This window comes from Melozone crissalis, unplaced genomic scaffold, assembly GCF_028551555.1.
Source record: "Melozone crissalis strain CALT ecotype California unplaced genomic scaffold, PUWL_Pcris_2 ptg000057l_1, whole genome shotgun sequence".
Taxonomy (NCBI): domain Eukaryota; kingdom Metazoa; phylum Chordata; class Aves; order Passeriformes; family Passerellidae; genus Melozone; species Melozone crissalis.
In genome coordinates, this window is record NW_026535835.1 from 8,634,441 (window position 1) to 8,654,102 (window position 19,662).

At 42.6% G+C, this 19,662-nt stretch overlaps 1 protein-coding gene across 2 annotated transcripts in view; it reads left to right on the forward strand.

Annotated features, from left to right (window-relative positions):
* SPECC1 (sperm antigen with calponin homology and coiled-coil domains 1) overlaps positions 1-17,730 on the forward strand; it is a 71,113-nt gene extending 53,383 nt beyond the window's left edge. For both annotated transcript variants that reach the window (XM_054287311.1, XM_054287312.1), the window contains 5 exons: positions 2,013-2,163; positions 3,081-3,183; positions 14,170-14,286; positions 14,830-14,889; positions 15,585-17,730. In XM_054287311.1, the coding sequence (XP_054143286.1) occupies positions 2,013-2,163; positions 3,081-3,183; positions 14,170-14,286; positions 14,830-14,889; positions 15,585-15,674 (521 nt within the window). In that variant the 3' untranslated portion in view covers positions 15,675-17,730. The remainder of the gene's footprint in view (positions 1-2,012; positions 2,164-3,080; positions 3,184-14,169; positions 14,287-14,829; positions 14,890-15,584) is intronic.
* Positions 17,731-19,662: the final 1,932 nt, after the last annotated feature.

A 19,662-nucleotide genomic window follows, 5' to 3' on the forward strand; every position in this document is an offset into this window, starting at 1 on the left:
CTGGAATTAGCCCAAAGCACTGTCTTCTGAGGGTTTATTTGTTTTTAAATTGAGCTTCATTTGAAATACATCAAACATTTCAGATACTGATGTGACTGTTTTAGGAGCAGTCATATTTGGGCTGGAAATAGTTTGTTTTGAGAGCTCTCAAGAGATGAGTTTGTTTTCATTTCACACTTTGCTTTTGTTCTCTTGTCATTTAATATTCTTTCCTACCAGTGTTTGTTTCTCAGTTTCTCTAGGCCCTTTATTTTGATTATCTGGTCCTGAATGTAATTGTTGCATTTTAATCAAAGTTAGTAACAACAGATTCTTGAATTTTTAAGATGAAATGTTATATTCCTGTAGTGAAACTGCAGGAAGGGACAAAAAAAGCCCCAACAATCAGTCACAAGTTCTTGATGGCTAGACTGGATTTTCTGCAATAGTTTGCTAATACAGAAGAGAAATTAGAGCATGGCTAAGCAAGCAGAAGTGTCTGCTTCTGTCTAGGGAAATGGACAGGGTTTATTTACTTGTATCACTTGGTTTCCAGGAAGTCTTGCATGAGTGTGTAGATCCCAAACACAATGTAAGACCTTTTTAATCTCTACCAGTTTACTGTAGAGTGAAATAATCTATCAGCTATGAAATATGATGCCAGTCCTTAAAAATAAATATCCCACTCTGGGCAATGGATAATTTCTGTTATTACCCATAGATAGTTCTGTGAAAATCTGTTAAAATCAACAGATATTTTATAAGCCATTGTATGGTAAAAATTTATGGTTGCTTATCTAGCAAGTTCCTATATTTACAGCTTCTCTTTGTACCTGGATTTAATTTAGTTCCAATAATCCATAGCAAAGGCTTACTCACTGTAAAGTTGTAACAGCTCTGGTTCCAATCTAAATAATCCTAGAAGGCAGTTGATCCTATGCAAACAACACTGAATCAGAAATTATCCCCAAGGAAATTCAGAGTGAAGTAGTCTCCATAATAAAAATCTTCTGGCTGATTCCATCTGACCAGTGTCACAGCAGGGTTCTGTGATGTCCCTAATGTGACCCAAATGTTACATAGTTGGAGAGGAGCATGGATTACTTCACCCAGAGCTGGTTTTGGCTGTGATCTTTGAGAGTCAGAGATTTCCTGGCTCCATCTGGACTTTCAAGCACCCAGAAATAAGTTATAGGGAGCTGAAGCTGAGATAAGAAGGAATTCACACCTCAGTGATTGGCATTAATTGGTAATAATCATAGGGATGGAACTGAAAAAGAGATGGAAAAGTTGAGCTCCACATCCAGTAATTTCTGATAACATGATGTGCAGTCCTGGCTTGTTACATCACTTTTTATTATTTATTATTTATTATTTATTATTTATTATTTATTTTTTACTTTTTATTTTTATTATTTGTTTTTATTATTTTATTATTTTATATATATTGATGTGCAGTGATTTTCTTTTGACTATATAACTATATATATATAACAAATACATTATATAAATTACATAATATGTGTAAGAAAAATACAGATGCATCTGCTGTGAATATATTGAGCCTTCTCCAAGTTATGTCAGACATCATGAGGAGTGAGAAGTGCCTTTCCCTGGCTGTGTTCAGGACACAAGAGGCTTTCTTGCTTCAAGTCTCCTAATGGCAGAAAAGAAATCCTTGTACTAGGGCTGCTCAGTCATCTGGTGAAGATATCTGTGCTCAGCTTTTGAACCTTGGAGGCTGTAGATGTTGGTATTTCCCTTTATTCACCTGAGGCCCCTACCCCCCAGCAGGAGTATCAATCACAGGAAACCAGGCAGCCTGTACTGTTGAAATCATCAAAGCCATTCCTTGCTGTGGTCACCTCTAATCTGCTCAAGGTTTCCTAGCCCCATGTGTGTTTAATGAACAAATGAGTACATTTGTTTAGAATCAAAACAACAGACTGCATATTGTGTGCTGGGGTGGCAGGACAGTGATTAATCAAATTCTTCAATCTGCAAACTTGACAGCTTTTTGTGAATTCCCACAGACCTTCTGAAGGGGAGGAATGAAGAGCTGAAACCAGACCATTACCTCCGCAAAAGCCCCTCCCTGGAGTCCCTGAGCAAACCCCCCATGGCCTTCAGCAGCAGGATGCTTTCCTCCACCCCCAGCTGCTTGAAACCCCAAAGCAAACTCAGGTATCAGCTCAATTTCCTGGGAAAAACAGGGCAGCCCAACAGCATTACCTGGAACCAAGATAAATGTTTTAATCTGGAGGATTTAATCTGTATGTTTTAATCTGGAGGATCTCTTGTCTCCAGAGCAGACTCTGCTGGCTGGTGTTTGGGAATTACCAGGCTCTGTTAGATCCAGATATGAAAATTCAGATTGTAATGATCTTTAAAAAGGGAAATGAGCATAGCAAGCTTTCAGGAGCCACTGAGTTGTGCACAAGAATTCCATCATGTGTACATGTGGTCAGCCCTCTTTATCTTACTGTCATTTTCCATGTTGTGGTGAGCTAAAAGCCTGAGGCTCTGAGGGTTGAAGGAAATTGGACACATAATTTTCTTCACTCTTGAGAAAAAAACATATATTTTCCTCTGATCTCCACTGTTATTTCCACCAGTAGAAGCTGTAGAGTGGAGACAATGGGGGTGTTTTGATTGCTGGCCTTTAAATGTCCTCAGCTTTCACACTTTTCATTTTATTCAAGAATTTGTTTTGCAGCACCTCAGCTGGGTGTGAATTTACTGTTGCAGATTCTTTAAGCATTTTTTTTCCATTTTACATCTAAATCCTAGTTTTCTATATATAAAATAAAGAGATTACTTGATAATTGTAGTAAAGCTGATGACAATAATAACAGAAGTATTTGGTTAACACACACCACTGCCTATCCACAGGTTCTGTTTTTTCAGCTCTTCATGTGCAGTGACACCACCTTGTGTAAAGGAAAACACTTACTGCAAGCTCCAAAACCTAATTCAGTTTGGTTTATGTTCATGTTCTGTGCTGCCATTCTTTGTCATACAGATATTAAAGAGATGAAAAAATTAAAAATTTAAGAGATTTCAAGAGTATTTATTGTCTTCTCTCTTCTTCCCTGGTTTAGTGTGGAGAGGAAGGACCCCCTGGCAGCCCTGGCCCGGGAGTATGGGGGTTCCAAGAGGAATGCTTTGTTGAAATGGTGCCAAAAGAAGACTGAAGGTTACCAGGTAAGAGAGTAGGTACCTTTTTACTTAAATCACATTTCTAAAGTATGCAGTAAGCAGTCACTTCAAAGAAATGTGAATAATATTGTATGTTGATTTTTGCATGTTTACTTTTATGGGCTGTTTCCATCCTCCTCAATCAGATTCTCCTGGCAGTGTTGCCCTTTTCACTGTTAGAAGTGTTCTCTGAGCATCAGCCTGTAGGTTTCTTTCTCTGATTTACACCCAAGTTGAACTAAATATACTGATTTTAGAAAAAAGGATGTGGCTTTGCAAATCTAGAGGCCTGTGTGAGATCTCAGGGTAGATATTAAAGTCAGAAGAACCAAAGCACAATCACAATATTGATTTATGGTGAGAATTTTACTACTCTATCTTCACTGCTTTGTTTAGAGGAATTCTCTCTTGGACATTCTTCTTCAGCCTCTCATTCCCATTGCACTCTCTGCTGTGCATTCACTAACTCATCCTGAACTTGCTTTTCCCAGCCCCTTGCACTCCCATGGTAAGGCTGATGTTGAGCTCCACAGGGAGTTTTTATCATTCTTGAGTACAAGAAATGGAGTGAAGAACGTCATCCTCCTTCCTGCCTCAGCCTCTGCAAGGGTGGGATGAGGTAATGAGCTCCTCAGAGCAGAGCCCTGGTGACTTCTTTTCCAGAGATAACAGCCCTGTCTGTGAGGCATCATCTGTGCAAATTCCAGGCTGATCTGTCCTGTCATTCCTCACATGGAGCCAGAACCAGGGGGAAGTTGGGTTGCAAACTCTTTTCCCGTGACACAGCAGAATGAGAGCATTAAAAACTTGCTGCTTGGCTGCCCAACTTCTCTTTTTGGTGGCAAAATGTGTGATAGCAATTCCTCATCTGAGCTTGGGGGGAAGAGGGGATTCCTTTCTGTTTAAATTATGATTTCATTAAGCAGTATGGGCAAAATGGATTAGAATATTTGATATTCTCAGTAGCAGCTACTCCCCATGTCCCAGAATCCCTGAGGAAAGCTGGATGAGTGACCTAGAAAGGTATCTGGGGATGAGACCTAGGGACCAGCACACAGGATTCTACTTTTTAAATGCTTTAATTCATACAAAACTTATACTACAGATAGAAATTTTCATCCTGCTCCTGGCAAATATAGACTCACTTAGTTTAATTTAGTTTAAGATCAAGTCCAGCCACAAACTCTCCTTGCATGGACTACAGTGGGAACATTCCCTGGCCTTGAACTTCAGCATGTTCCCCAGGAGGCAATCTCATAAAATAAACCAGGGACACCAAGGGGAGTTGGGGGAAGTGCAACACAAATTAGCAGTGGCCTGGAGGGTTTTGTTTGCTTTTTAAAAAAAGAAATTGCATGAGTTTACAGTAACTGAAGGGAAGCATGAAAGCATCTATGTTTCTGTAATTGGCTATGTCAATTCTAAGATCCTTATTTAAACAGTGATTTGATATCAGAAAGATATGCATACTGAGAAAAAATATTGAGAACATGAAAACAGAATCGCTGGAGTGAAAATAAAGTGGGAGTTCAGTTTAAGGACTAGGAGGAAAGCATATGAAAATGGGATTGCATAAACTGTAACACGATAGATCATGTTATTTCAATTGTCATGTTTTAGTGTCCAGATGAATGCTATGTGGCATTTTGGCCATTGATTCTGAATAACTATGCAGGGGAGGTGCAACAAATCTCAGTAGGAGCAAGAATTGTGGTGAAATCAGGCTTTGGATTCTCTGTCTTTGTGCAAAACTCTGGTGGAAAATCTCCACCTTGAAAACCAAATCTAGTGTATGGTTCCCTATAGGAACTGTGCAGTGGCACAGGCTCTGTGCTGCCAGATATACAATTCTGTGTTCCTTCTGCCTCTCCAAGTTTCGTTGACATCATGGTGTGTAATGTAGGGCCATGAGGTGACCAGGCTTGAGAAATGCTTTTGTGGCTCTGAAACTCATTTACCACAAATACTTTAAACCACAAAGCCTGCTGAGAGTAAGCTATTTGTGTTAAAATAGCTTTTTCTCTGTTGTCTTGTGGCTTTTTTCCATCTATTTAAAAAATGATACATCCTAGCAGCATTGTGAAGCAGGAACTGGGTGCCTCTTTTCTAACAGGCTGGGTTCCTGTGAGCTGGAACTCCTGGAAGCTGCTGAGAGTCATTCTTGTTGCATTATCACCTCCCATAATCATGTCATTAGTGACTGTGGTGTCATTTAAGTGCCCTGATTCTCTTTGCTCTCTGTGGAGACCATTTGTCAAGGGGCCAAACCTCTCTAGATTAAACTCTCTTGCTATTCACAGATGTATTGTGAAAACACAGAACTTTAAGAGGCACTTAACCCATGATCATTAGAATTGAGGATTATTGTTTCTGCCACACATGCTCTCTCCAGAGAGGAGAAGGAACTGCCACCATGTTAATGAATATGGAACTATTTTCATGCTCTTTTCAACCACTACACACCCTTCCTGTGGCCCAGAGGAAAAGAGGATCTGAGAGTGGCTCTTTCCTCCAATACATTTTCATGGTTATTCTTTGTTCCAAGTGATGTTGGGTTTAACAGGACCTATTTTACACCCACCACTTGTTGAAGATCCACCATCTCCTACAGTAAAGCTCTATGGTTGTTTTAAACAGAAAAATGCTAAATAGGAGCAGACAGGGAATGTCCTAGAAGTGATAAAGGGAAATGGCAGCTGTACCTCTGGAAATGTTTGTATTTCATGTATTCTTGGTCTGTGTTTTCAATGGAATCACCTCCCTATGGCAGTGTCAGTGCATCAGCTGTGGATCAAGGCAGCTCTTCATGGAGCAGAGATACAAAAGCTTAGGGAGAAAAATAAAGCTGTTGCAGTATTTGCTGTTTGTCAAGTAATCATAGCAAGAGACTGCTCTGCTGGTGGTTTGGCATTGGATGTAATATAAAGCTCTTTATCCTTTGTGTTCAATTTAAACTCAGACTAATACCAGCTTTTTGTTTACGAATTTGTGGCTTTCTTTTTCTCACAGGAATTTGCATTTCTTTTCTCGTCATGCTAGGCAGTATTTCCTCCAAATCCTCCTTGTTCTCAAGCCCTATGCCATGCTGTTAGTCCCTGCTCTTTCTGATGCTTTTTTTGCCTGTTTTGCTGACTGGATGAGATCCAGCATGGATTAAGTGTGACCCAAAGATGCACAAAGATGGACATGACATATTCCCTTTGGTGAGATAGTCATGGGATCATTCTCCTTTGGGAGAGGGACTCTGCTGGGACACAGTGCCGGGATGGCATTTTTGGACTGCTGATGCATCAACCAGGTGCATTCCTGGGGCTGCACTTTGTGAGGATCTGTTTTATAGGACATCCCAAAGCTCCTTCATGGCCAGTTGTACTTTTAACACATCCGTGTTTGAAAGTTTCTTCTTCTTTATTCTGGAAAATAAGGGCTATTTTTAGAAACAGGAAGTCTGTTACTTCTTTGTATGTCATTAGTGTGAGTAGTTGGCATTTTCTGTCTACTGAAGCATTAATCTTTTCTAATTGTCAGCTGAGCACTTTACCTCACTGGCATCATCTGGGACTGCAGAGCTGTGTAAATAATGTAAAAAAAAATTTAAAAAAATATATAAAATATAAATATTACCACAGTCCTCAGGGTTGGTACTCAGGCTGGCAGTTCCAGCAGAGTTGATTCTTCACCAGAATTAGAGCTAAATGGGACAAAACCCAGGATGACCCTCTGAACCTGGTCAGAATGTAATATCTGGGACTTGGCTTGTTCAAACACTTCCTTTGACACATATATGATGGAGCTTAGTTTTAAAGTCTTGAGAATCCCAGCACAGCTGTGCCTTGTCCTGAGGAAATACAGGAGAGGACCCAGTGGTTTCTTAATCACCAGATGCGCACTCAGGATTGGTGTCTGGAATTAAAATGCAGTAGCCAAATCATGGCATGTGAGGAATAACCAGGTTGATTACAAATGTAATCACCCCTTCTCAAAAATGCCAGTGCACAAATGTGCTTCCCCAGTGGAACCAAATAACTTGAGCCAAGCTCTACCTTTTTTCACACAGAGGGCTTTATGCTTTAAACAAACACAAGTCTCTTGATTGGAGGGATAAAATAAATGCAGCTCTCTCAAGCGTAGCTTTCTATCCTGCTGGGTCATTTTAAAAATAGCATTTACATTCTGTCCATCCCAAAGTCCAAGACACTTCCCTTGTGTTGCCTGGATGCACTGACAATCAGTGAAAACACTGAATTGATTGGTCACCAGCTGGAACAGCTCCAAACTGGGAATTGAACTGGGAGGGAGCTGGGCCCTGCTGCTGGTCCACCAGTGACCTTTGCTGGTGGGACCTCTGCCCACCTTGTTTCCATCCTCCACCCTGAGCCTGCTGCAGTCTGCAGCCTGCCCCTCCACCCAGGAATTCCAGGGCATGCCTAATCTCTGAATTCTCAATACAGATAATTAGAAAGAGCTGTGGGAGCAGGCAGTGTGGTCATTAGCAATTCTGCACCAGGGCTCCAGGCAGGAAGTAGCTGTGCTGCTGTCTTGGACACAGAGTGGAGCTAATTCCTCCCCTCCTCTCTCCCTCCCCTCTTCCCCAGAGTATCTGTGTGGTCCCTGAGCTGTGCTGCTGCATCCTCACTGCTGCAGCCTTGGGAATGAGGGGACCCAGCCCAGTCTGTTTCTCCCCTGTGCCATTCAGCCCTGGTGTCATTTGTTGGAGCTGCTGGGGAAGCTGATGGAAGTGGCAGCTGTGTGGCAAGCAGGGAGTTGCCTTTCAGCAAGGGAGCATAACAAGGGGAATTCAGGCTGAAAAGAGACCTGCAGAGCAAAACCCAGGACTGATCAATGTCTAATTGGATTATTACAAGAGGGAGAGCTCCTTAGTCCCTGCTTTTGGTGTGTAATCTACCTCTGCAGACAGAAGTGACTCCTGCTCTGCCTTCTCACGGAGCGTGACTGGTGGAAATTACAGAAATACCACTCACACTTGATAAATACCTCTTTGCACCATTACCTCATCTCTGAAATGACCCAGACACATCCATAAAATTGCTTCTGCCTAGACCAGCTCTCATTTGGTCCTCTGTGTTTAACAACCAACCAGCTCCTTGTGAACTTGGTTTTATACATTTTCTGTCTCTCTTGTGCATAGCAATAAATTAAGACCCAAACTGAGGAATATGTACAAACCCCTGTAACTTTACTAACCTTTAGTGAGACCTTTGAAGTAGGTGACTTTTAGTAATGAGGATGCTGTCATGGGGTTATTTGCATTCAAAACAACTCAGATTATTTGCTAGGAAAGCTTCAAATTCATCCACTGCTGTGCCAGCAGCTACTCTAGCCTGTGTTCATTAGAACTTGTTTTCTTTATAAAAAGTCACTCTTTATGTATAAAAATGCAAACAAAAGGAGCAGTAAAAGGCACCAACAGAGCTATTTGGCTCCTTGGGTAGGTTGGATGCTCACTGCATGGCTGCAGGGATGGTTTCAGTGTCAGTAGAATCTTGCCTTGCAAGCAAAGGAAATAGGAGGCTACATAATGACTTTATTACCTTAGCTGTCTCCCATTTGCTACAACTTTCATTTTTTATTGTCATGAAAACTTCAGCCATTTCAGCCCCACCTCTCCCTTGTAACCACAGTATCAGAACTAAGCTGCCTTGAAGATGTCCTGAACCACAGGAGCAAAAAGCTGAGTTTGACGAGTGCAGAATTGTTTTAGAATGGCTTTAGAATTTACTCTGAACAATGTCTGTAGGACAACTCTTGTCCAGATGAGCTTGTTGTAAACACAGAATTTTAGACAGCATCATTCCACCTATTCTTGCCAGTCTGACATGGGTAGGAAAGTTGATATAAGAAAATTGGATCTGCCTGACTTTTTGGTGTCTTCTCTGGTTTTTGAGATGGAAATAGTTGGGAGCTGAAACATCTTTGTGTAGGATGCATAATATCCTTTTAAAAATTTTAAATTTCCTCTATTTAAATGTCTCTTCTCTATGTGAATTCTATAGCAAATTGGTGTTTGATGCTTTTGCAAAAAAAAAAAAAATGCAGCCATAGATCCTCTAATATCTTGTCTTTGCTAAAGGGCTCATTAATTCACACTTACTGAAGAAAATGATGAATGGTAAACCCAAAGCAGCACCTGTGGCAGCAGTGGAGAAAGGAGCAAACAGAACCTAAAAATGTGATGGGAAGCAGGGATTCTTTATAAAAAGAAATGCAGTAAATGGCATGACTTTTAAAGAGCTGGCATCAGTTCCTTTTCAGTTCATAGTGCTGCTATGACATGATTTAACTGTATTTTCAGAGAGCATTTTGTGATCTGAGCTCTGCTCTTCCATGCATATGTAATCAGCAATAAGATACATGGCTAACTGACATGCTGAGAGAAGCATTAGAAATATGGATTATGAGATAAAAACACAACATTTTAAAGAAATTTAAAGCATTTCTTATGGAGACTGCAGTTGGCTGGGCCATTTGAAGCAGGGATATTAATACAGGCTGGAGGATAGGAGGTCACCTGGCTTCCTTCCCAGCCCTGGCTACCCACTTAATCTCTGTGCAATACATTGCTGGTTTGATTTCTTTTAATCACAAGGCATTACTTCATTTTGGATTCCATTTAAGAGAAAAAGATTGGTGAGAGCATTGAGAAAGCTTCCTGGTAGTAGATGGACTAAATGTGATGTACAAATCACTTCAGACTTGCAGCTCCCCATTGAAAATAGCTGTGTGCACTTGTCATCTGGGTGTACCCTGCAATTACAGAAGAATCCAGGCAGCCTTTAATTTCAGGCATTCGTGCCTTTCATCCCTGTTAACTGGACCTGACCACACTTCTCATTCACCCATAGTTCCAGTAGATTGCCCAGATGTTTCATATCTTTGCTGGAGCATTTCAGATGAACTGGAGTGTTTTGTTTGTTTGGAAGGCTGAAAGGGTCCATCCTTTCTTCATGTTGCTTCTTAGGAACTGTTCAAAACTTGCCCAGTGAGAGCCTGAAGATTGCTCTGAATAAAACCTCTTTGGCTGAACCCTGTTAACCTGGCCCAGCCAGTTAGGGTGTAATAAATCAAATTAGAGCTGCAGTTTTGTGCAGCTGTTGTTAAACATGGGTAGGTTTGAGTCCTCTTTGGAAGTTGCCTGTTGAGTACCTTGATCCATTTTGCTTTAGAAAGGTCAGAGTTCAGATGTGCAGAGCTGTGGCTTCTGTTCAGACCTGTGTTTAAATATATCCAATAAAAACAATGAGCTGTTCAGGAGGAGCTGTGGGGGCCTGGGTAGTGATGAGCCACTTGAGGGAAGCTGCTATTAAAAACAAGGCAATTGAATAGATTCAATAAATTGAATCTATTTACTCAGTAGATTTATTTTCAGGTATTTAATTTTATATCCTGCATGGGCTGAACCTCCATGATCAGCCACTCTGGCAGGTTCCTTGTGTGCCATTCCATCCCAATAACTTGGGAGAGGCAGGAAGGGATGCTGGATGGAATAATGATGCTCAGCTTGTATTTCTTGCAGGCCTTCTTCCTCAGATTCCAGGCTAGCTTCAAGCTGATTCATGTCTGTAATTGATAATTCTGGCTCTCAGGGAGAAAATTATGACTCAGAGCCATTGCTGTGGGCACAGTAACACGTGCATAGTGGGAATATCTGGTATCAGGATTTTAACCTACTCAGACTGTACTGAGGAGTGCATGATGTCATTGTTGCTTTTTGCTTGGAGTCAAAGATCGAGTGAAATCTAATGGGGTGGTGGTTTTTTCCTCAGACAAACAAAGAATTGTTTTTAGTGAGAACAGATCACACAGATTTCCCTGGGTGTCTTTAGCAGGGCTCTGTTATCTGCAGGAAAGGTCCTGTTCCTGGAATGGGGGGCTAAGGTCAATCACTTCCAGGTGGTTTGTGTCTTTTAGGCTTAACCTGACACTGATATCCTAGATTGTACATTTGTTATCCAAATAGCATTGCCTGGATATTTCTCTTTTTTCAAACTTTGCTTTAATGTTCGTAAAAATAGGTCCTTCTGGGCACTTTGGTACTTTGATAGCTGTGCCCTCTGGTGTGCCTCCAGATCCCAGTGTCTGAACAATCCCAGTGATGTAGAGGAGTTCACTTGTGAGCTTGAAGAGAATTTAGTGTTTCTACTGATTGGTGACCCTGCAGGAGTGCTGAGGACAGAGCCTGGGCTGCCACTGACCACAGGATGTGCTGTGACCATTTGACAGCAAATTTTTCCTCCTTTCTTGATAAATGCTGCAGCTCAGTTTGATCTGAATCCCTGCTCCATTTTCCCATTTCTCCCTGCACTCATTCTGATGGCTCAGAGTGTTGCCATCCTTTCTGGGTGTCTCATGAGAAGCCACATGCAGTTTTTCAGAGCTTGGGATGAGGGTTCTGCTGTGAGCAGAACCTAGAAACGGGACATAGAAATGCAGCTTGGCGTTGTGCATTAACAACCAGCATGGACACAAATAGCTCCCATATATTCAGGGACTGAATAGGGAGAGAGGTGTGGCAGCAAGACTGAGACAGGCTCTGCTGCCAAAATAATCAAGAGAAGGGAATAGTTTCCGAGGTGTTCATTCCCTAAATTGTTTTCCTTTTTTTTTATTTTTTTAATGGCTTCAGGGCAGCCAGAGATCTTCCGAGAAATCAGAGTTGTCTCTATTTTGACTTAATTCCTCTTGGGGTGGTGGAGTGGGGAGGTACTACAAATAAAGCTGCAGTGTAGCAAAACACAGATCACTTTTCATTTACCATGTCCTTATATCCCAAACTGAAAAGTATCTAACACAGAAGCCAAGATGAAGTGCCAAGGAGAGGAGTTTGTACTGTGTATGAAATGGAAATGCATTTGTTTAGAGAAAAGAAACCAAAATTCATTGATTGTTGTTAGGTGTAAAAATGGAACTAGGTGGCCTTGAGTATTTTTTATTGTATTGTGAACTGAACTGTTGAGCTGAACCTTTGAATGTTCATTTTGGGGTTGCATTTAGGACAAAAATTCAGAATTGAGTTCGTTTTGGCCATTGACTGTGGCAAACCACTTTGCAGCAGATTTCATCTGTGGTTCAAACATGGTCAGCAGAATCCCATCCTTGAACTTTTACTTGTTTGTAAGACTTAGATCCAAAAGTTACTGAGCATGACTGGCTGGACAATGCTGTTGGGGAAGTGAGGATTATTGAACCTAGTTTTGGTAGACATGAGCACTTCTTATGTGTAGATATTGTGATTTGGGAAAAGGAGAAGAGCTTTAGGTGTGTTTAAAATTGCAAAGGTAAGTAAAATTATTAAACTGATTTTGGGATAGTGAAATACAGTGTGAAGGAGCAGTTTTGTATCTCACATAGTAGCATCATGAAAACGAGGATGGATACAACGTTCCTACACAAACAAGCTTTCCCTTTTTGTCTGGTCCTGTTGCATAACTAAGGCTCTGTTTGTTCCTGTTTCCACGGCCTTTGGGAAAGAGGAGGAACAACCTCCATTTTCCATTTCCATCCTACAGTATAAAATGAGAATATTGGCATTTGCTGATAAGCTATTTGCTGATAAAACATATTGGCCTCAGTAAAAACACTTCTGTAACTTGGCAGTCACTCCTTTCCCACTAACTGCAGATTGATAAATAGAAAGGAACTTGTTTGTCTGAAACTTCAAGAAAGCAGAATAATCTAGCTCAGCCAATTCCATACACACAAAGTTGGACTTACAACTAAAAAGTTGCAACTTTATGGAATAGGCAATGCCAAGGCAGCTTTCAAAGCAATTTTTTTTTTCTTGTGACAGTGTTCAGGCAGTGCCTCATTTTTGTATTGTCTCCACTGACAGATGTTAATAGAGCCCTACAACGTGGTGGCTGGGGCAGCGTGGGGATGTCAGCTGCTTTCTGAGCCCATTAGAGTTGTAGATTTATTACAAAGTATTTTAACCTGAGATATTCACTACTGCTTCAATTTGAGTCATGTTTGGTTATGGACATTTATTACTAACTGGAAATCCTGTCTGACTGGACCAGGTCCAGGTTGGATAACTAATCAGTGAGGTATCAGGAGCAAGGAGCACATGCTGAAATAATTCCTGTCTGGGTTTTAGTGTCTGCATCAGCTGTTGCATGAGAGATGCAGTAAAATGTCTTTGGGGGAGTCTTGAAAGAAACCAGAAAACAGCTAACTAAAGAGAATGCAGGGGTGGGGAGTGTGAACTGCAGCTGAGCACAGAGGAGGATGTGGCTGCTGAGGGGGGTTGGAGGTGACTCCACACCTGCAGGAGTGTGGGAGAGGGGGCAGCTCCACCGTGTCCCAGAGCCCCCTGCTCCAGCAGCTCTTGCTCTGTAGCAGTTCAGTGCTCTGTTTTTAGCTGCAGGACTTGGCCATGGGAATTCCTGAGGGTGCTGGTGTGGCCAGGCAGTGCAGACAGGAGCATCAGAAAGGTCACTTTGTTCACAGGGGCAGAACTGGGCCATGGGCCTGTTTTAACTGCAGCTGTGCCTCGTGAGAGCACCCAGGGAAGAACCCCCAGTGCACTCTGTATCCCCAGGATGTATCCTGTGGTTTGAAGGAGTTCTCTGCAGATGGGCTGACTTTAAAATACCATTTTCTGTTTCTGTAGTCACTGCAACCCCCATGGTTCTGGACCTCAGCTGTCATGAACAGGGAAACTGGGCTTGCTCTGTGCACCTGAGTGCAGCCTTGTAGTAAGAGGCTGGCAAAGAACAATCCAAGTGTCTAGAAACAAGGGAAGGAAGTTTATATTTGTCCATATAAACTCCCAACTCTATTAGACTATTTCCTTGCAAATTTTTTTTCTTCACCTCTCTCCTTTTGGAGGTGACAGTGGTGGGAATGTCACCACAGATATTTTTATCTCAGCTCTGGGGTTTTTGTTCCATGGCTGCATAAAAACTGTTGTTTGAAGATTTTTGTTGTTGTTGTGTAGCACTGTTCAAGGATGACTCATGTTTTCTCTTACAGAATATTGATATTACCAACTTCAGCAGCAGCTGGAGTGATGGGCTGGCCTTCTGTGCTCTCCTGCACACATATTTGCCTGCACATATTCCTTACCAGGAGCTCAACAGCCAGGACAAAGTAAGTTGTGTTGTACATTTGCAGAATTCACAGTGAACAGAATGGATGAAAAGGGGAAGGAAACCAACAGTGAACTCCCAGAGAGAAATGCAGGGACTGCTGGGTGATGAAACAGTGACAAGTTGGCTAAATCCAGCAAGTGCTGCAAATAAACACAAAGACAGTATCTATCACAGTAAGAATTATATTATCTGCAAAAATGTCTTATATTAATTAAAACCTCTGCAGAAACCAGGTATCATAGTAAAGACAGAACTTTAGTGGCTCTTTTTCCAGTTGTAACCAGTTTCACAACAATCTATATGTCAAAAACAGAGGGTGTCACTCAGGCAGAAGTAGATGAGCTGTTCAAAGGCAAAGAACTTGTGAGTGAATAAGATCAAAAAAGGGTGAGACTCAAAAAAGAGTCTGCAGGCAAGTATGGAGTCCAGGGGTTTAGTTTTCAAATACACCTGCTCATTTAAACTTACTGGGTAACCAGATGCAAGGAAAGGTTCAGGAGCAGTGCTTTGATGTTAATCCTTTTGAACTTTATTTTTACAGAAGAGAAATCTGCTGTTGGCATTTCAAGCTGCTGAAAGTGTGGGCATCAAACCCAGTCTGGTGAGTAACCTTTGAGCAAGGGGACATTTGCTGCAAACACCATTCCAACACCTTTCCTTGTTGCCACGTGGCCAGTCAGTGACCTTGCACTCAGAGTGTCACACAGGGCTGGGGCGGGCTGCACCACCATCAGGATGCTGTTAGGAGAACTTCCAGAAAGAATTTGTAGAATCACAGAATAAATATAATTTGGAGGAGCTGCTGAAGGTCATCCAGTATTGAGATAATGGTATGGATGATGTCTTTCTTTTGGATGCCAGCTGCCGATTATTCATAATTTTATGGACAGACTTGCCATATCACACCATTACATTAATGGTTGCACCATTTTGTTTCCTGTTGTTTTAGTGCTTTAAGAAACAGAAAGACGTTAAACTGTTCAAAAAAACTTTTCCAAAATTAACTATATGACAAGGGAGATATAAGTTTAATATGAAGGGAAAACTGTTACGGGGTTCATGAGCTAGATTCAGAAGCAAAGGAGCATCAGCTTAAATGAAGTTGTATAGAGAACTGATCTTTGATTGCAGATGGAAGAAATATTTTAGGTAGAATGCATGAAGAGATTTCAGAATTGCACTTGGATCATCCCAGTGGTCCTGATGGCTGTGAGGGGCTCAGGAGTGGGAGCAGAGGTGCTGAGGGGCTCAGGGGAGCCGTGTGGGGCTGCCTGAGCGTGGTGCTGTGTCTGGCAGGAGCTCAGCGAGATGCTGTACACGGACCGGCCCGACTGGCAGAGCGTCATGCAGTACGTGGCCCAGATCTACAAATACTTTGAGACCTGAGCTGCAGAGCAAGAGGTGGACACGAGTGGGGAAGAGAACAAAGAATGCTACAGATGCACTCGATCACTTTAAAAACCTGCTTGCTCCTCTTCCACAACCAACTGAAGCTCTTAGTGTGAAAGGAGGCTCTTCCGTAGGTTTGATTCCATCTGGGACTGCAACCAAATAATTCCCTGTTGTCCACCTTTGCAAACCAAATCCATTGGTAAGTTTGCTCCCACATGGAAATTGCAAAGCGTTCTCAAGCACACATGGGATATTTCTGAAAAGGATCCCTTGGGCTAACAACATTGGCCTTGACAGGAGACCTGCTACACAGTGAAGTTTTAAGTCAATGTGGACTATGCTGGCACTCAAGGGAGGCTGGGAGATTAATGTTCATGCAAAAGCTCACAAAAATGCTCTTCTTGCCAAAAGATGCTTAATTCATCCCAAGTACATGTTGTTTTCTTGCCTCCATGTATTTTATGAAACACCTTGACAGATGCACTTAAGTTGTAGAACCTTAACCTGAGTTACTCTCGCACATCTCACCCAATAACTGCACTAATTTACTCATAGCATAACCAGCAGGATGGTAACAGGATCATTTGTAACTCAGAAACCACCCTCTGTTCATCACCAGCTAGTGAAATAAGTCTGAAAGGTCCTGTTAGGTGCTGGGACTTCATTTCATCTCAAACAGAAATAATGTCTTTGAGGAAAAATAGGTTTATTACTCCAACTTCATTACTTGATTACTCCGGGAAGCCAGAGCTTGGTTTCCTGGCTGACTGTGCAGGCACAGTTATCACAGGAACATTGCAAATGCAATTTAACAGCTTTAGCTTGAAAGGTGCCAGTAATCAGGTGAGCAATACAGTGACATCTCATATTTTTTGTGGATTGAGTGGAGTAACTTCTTCCCTCTGTGTTGCTCCTGTCTGGTCAGCACAGCTGTGTCATTGCTGCCTGGAGGCAGGAATCTGGAGACAGCCTGTGCCCTGTGCCATGAAATACAGCCCACGGGGCACTGGGACATGCTTGGAAGTGATGTCATGCTGTGAAGGAACACAGTCATACATCAGCACCAATGGAAGGTGCACTTCACTCCACAGATGACAAACAATGTAACTGGAACCCGTCTGTGCCAGGGAGATCAGGCGCCAGGGAGCAGCTTCCCACCTCAGAAACACTGTTAGGAAAATGCCTGATAGACACTGTGAAGTGTCCATTATTCTGTGTCTCTCATTTCACCTGATGAAATTAATTTTTGTGTTTGTCTGCAAGGATGGAAGCATCCAACAGGCTGCTGGATTTGTTCTAGGAGCATGTAAAGGCTGCCTGGCTGCTTCAGGGCACGCTGGTAGGAGAAAGTTGGTGTTTAGTTACTGTGCTTAACCCTGATGCTTTGTGGACATTAGTCCTAGGGAGCTAGGCATCATTTCTCTCTTGCAAAAAATATAGTGCTCACTACTCCTGCCTCCTGGAAAAAGGCTCATGAAATGGAAACAAGAGATTTCACAGAACAAAATTGGTTTCAGGCTTTCAAGGGCTTTGCAGGTGGCTGATCTCAGCCTCTGGTTCCCCATAGTGCTTTGTTGTTTGATTTGATTTTACTTTGTAATGCTATTTAATTAATAAACAATGTATTTCAGACTTGGTGTTCTCACAGCAGAATAAAGGATTCAGGAATAGATGGAAGAGCCCAGAGCCAGGGAGTGCTTTGAACAAAGAGGATGCTGGAGGAAGGCAGTGCCTGTTCTGGGGGAGGACAAAATCATCTCTTGCTCTTGGTTTTAGTCTGAAATTAATTCTAATCCATTGCCTCTGGGAAAGTCCAGTTGCAGTCTTTGGAGAGGCTGTGTGGTAAAAATGGCCAGGGGAGAGCACAGGCAGTGCCCCTGATGCTGGCTGCCATCCTGCCCTGTGAGCAAGCAGCTGAGTGCTGCCAAGGCAGCTCCTTGCAGGGGAGCCCTTTCTAGGTGGAATTCACTCTGGAACTTCTCAGCACGCCCTCGTGTCCATGGAGAACCCAAGATGAGTTGCTCTAAAATGCAGGATGAGATGGAAGAGGAAAACTTGAGGCACTTGCACTGCAGGGCCCCACTGCCTGTGGATGCAGCAGCTCTTTTCCCTGGAGGTGTGCCCTGGCAGGGATCCCAATTCTCTCCAACGGGCTGGAGTTCAAAGCTGGAGTGAAGTCAGCACAGAAAATTCCATATTCCTCAGTGGGCTTTGGATTGGGCACTTGCAGGGATGAGAAAAACACTTTTAATTCCCAGTGTGTGGTAAACATCTCAAAGTCAGAGTAAATGATGTAAAAAAAGGGAATTTTAACCCTGTGGTCACTGGAAGGGTTTGCAGTGTGGCTCAGTGTCCATGGGGTGTATGTCACCTCCTGTGTGAGCATCCTCTGCTCCCAGGGCTCTTCTGACACTGCTCTGGCTCTCAAGGCTCACTTTACCCTTGCAGACCATTCTGTGGGATCCAGCTGCTTTTTCTTTTCTTTTTTTTTTTTTTCCCAAATGATTTGTGCAAAGCAATGTTTCTGTCATCTCTTTGCTGCTTCCTCTCCTATGCTCCTCCCAGCAGCATAGTCCAAACACTAATTCTGCCCAATTCTAGTGGTGTATTCCTAATTTTTTTACTTAGGTAGGAATTACAACACAGAATTGTAGTAGGGAAGAAGATACTTGATTTTATCTTTTCTTCAATGTTACTGTTCTGTCCTCAAACCTGCAAAACATCTTATTGTGATACCTTGAGAGAAGGTTTTCCAGATTATTTTTTTTAATTAAGAATATTGTTTATTTGTTCATTTAACTGTTACAATATTGGGGGGGTTTCTTCCTTTTAAACATTGCACAGTTACATTTCTAGACTTTGATTTTCACAAGTTGCTCTTGTTTTTTCACGCTGCCTTAAAATTTCAATATTAATTTAAATTTATCCTATATGAGATGCTGCAGGCCTGGTTTTCAGAGACCCTTCAGGCCCTTGTGAGACATCTCAGATTGAAGCTGCAAAATTTAAGTTCCAGCTGCCTTTAAAGTTAGGGAATTTAATTAAGTTAAGCAAGAGAGCATGTGGGTAGTCTTTATAGAAGTTCTGAGAATTCTCTGAAAATGTCCTGAATGTGATGATGTGACAGGGATGGTGTTGAGCAGGAGGTTTGTCTGAACCTCCTAAATCCTTTCTGACTTTGCCTCTTAGGAGTAATGGCTCTTTCCCTGGTGTGCAGGCAGATAAATCTTGTCTTGTCCCTTGCTCCTTGAATTGTCACTCACAGGCACCACCTGGGGAGTCTGTGGGGCTGCAGGGGAGCAAACAGCTGATTTGGGATGAGCACAGCTGATTTGGGATGAGCAGGTGAGCAGAAGGGCTAGGAAGGGGGTGCCAGTGACATTCCAGGGAGGGATGTGGCAGTGTGTTGTACTGTAGTGTAGGAGAGGAAAGGAGATTGGAGTGTGGGAGCTGCAGTCCTGCTCCTGGGATTTCAGGTGAGACAGAGAAGGTACAAATTGTTTCATGGCTTGGGAAGGTACAGAGGTGTGAGGAGTGAGCCCAGAGTCAGCCCTGTGAGGAGCTTTTCTAGAAGGGCTGAGGAGCTTTTCCTGAAAGTTCCTGGTGGGGCTGAGGGAGAGCCCAGAGTGTGAGGAGAGGGACAGGGCACAGACACACCTGGGGCTCTTTGTCACAAAGGACATCAGAGGGTCTGTGTGGGCTGTCAGCTTGAGGGGCATTCCTCCTAAGAGTGCAGCCAGGGCGTCTCAGCAGGTGAGGAGAGGACACAGCACAGCTGGCTGCCCTTGCCAGGCTCCCCTTCCCCTGCCAGTCCTGGTAACACAAAGGGGACAAAGACTTCTGTTCTTCCTGCTCTGCAGCAGAGCAGCTGTGCTAAGCAAGAGGGATTTGGGGCTTATGCAGGGTCCCTTTGAGGTCTGGCAGTTTTCTTTCTGTGATTGGAAGTTGGTTTTGACAGGTTTTCTCTCTTGTTTTGTACGTG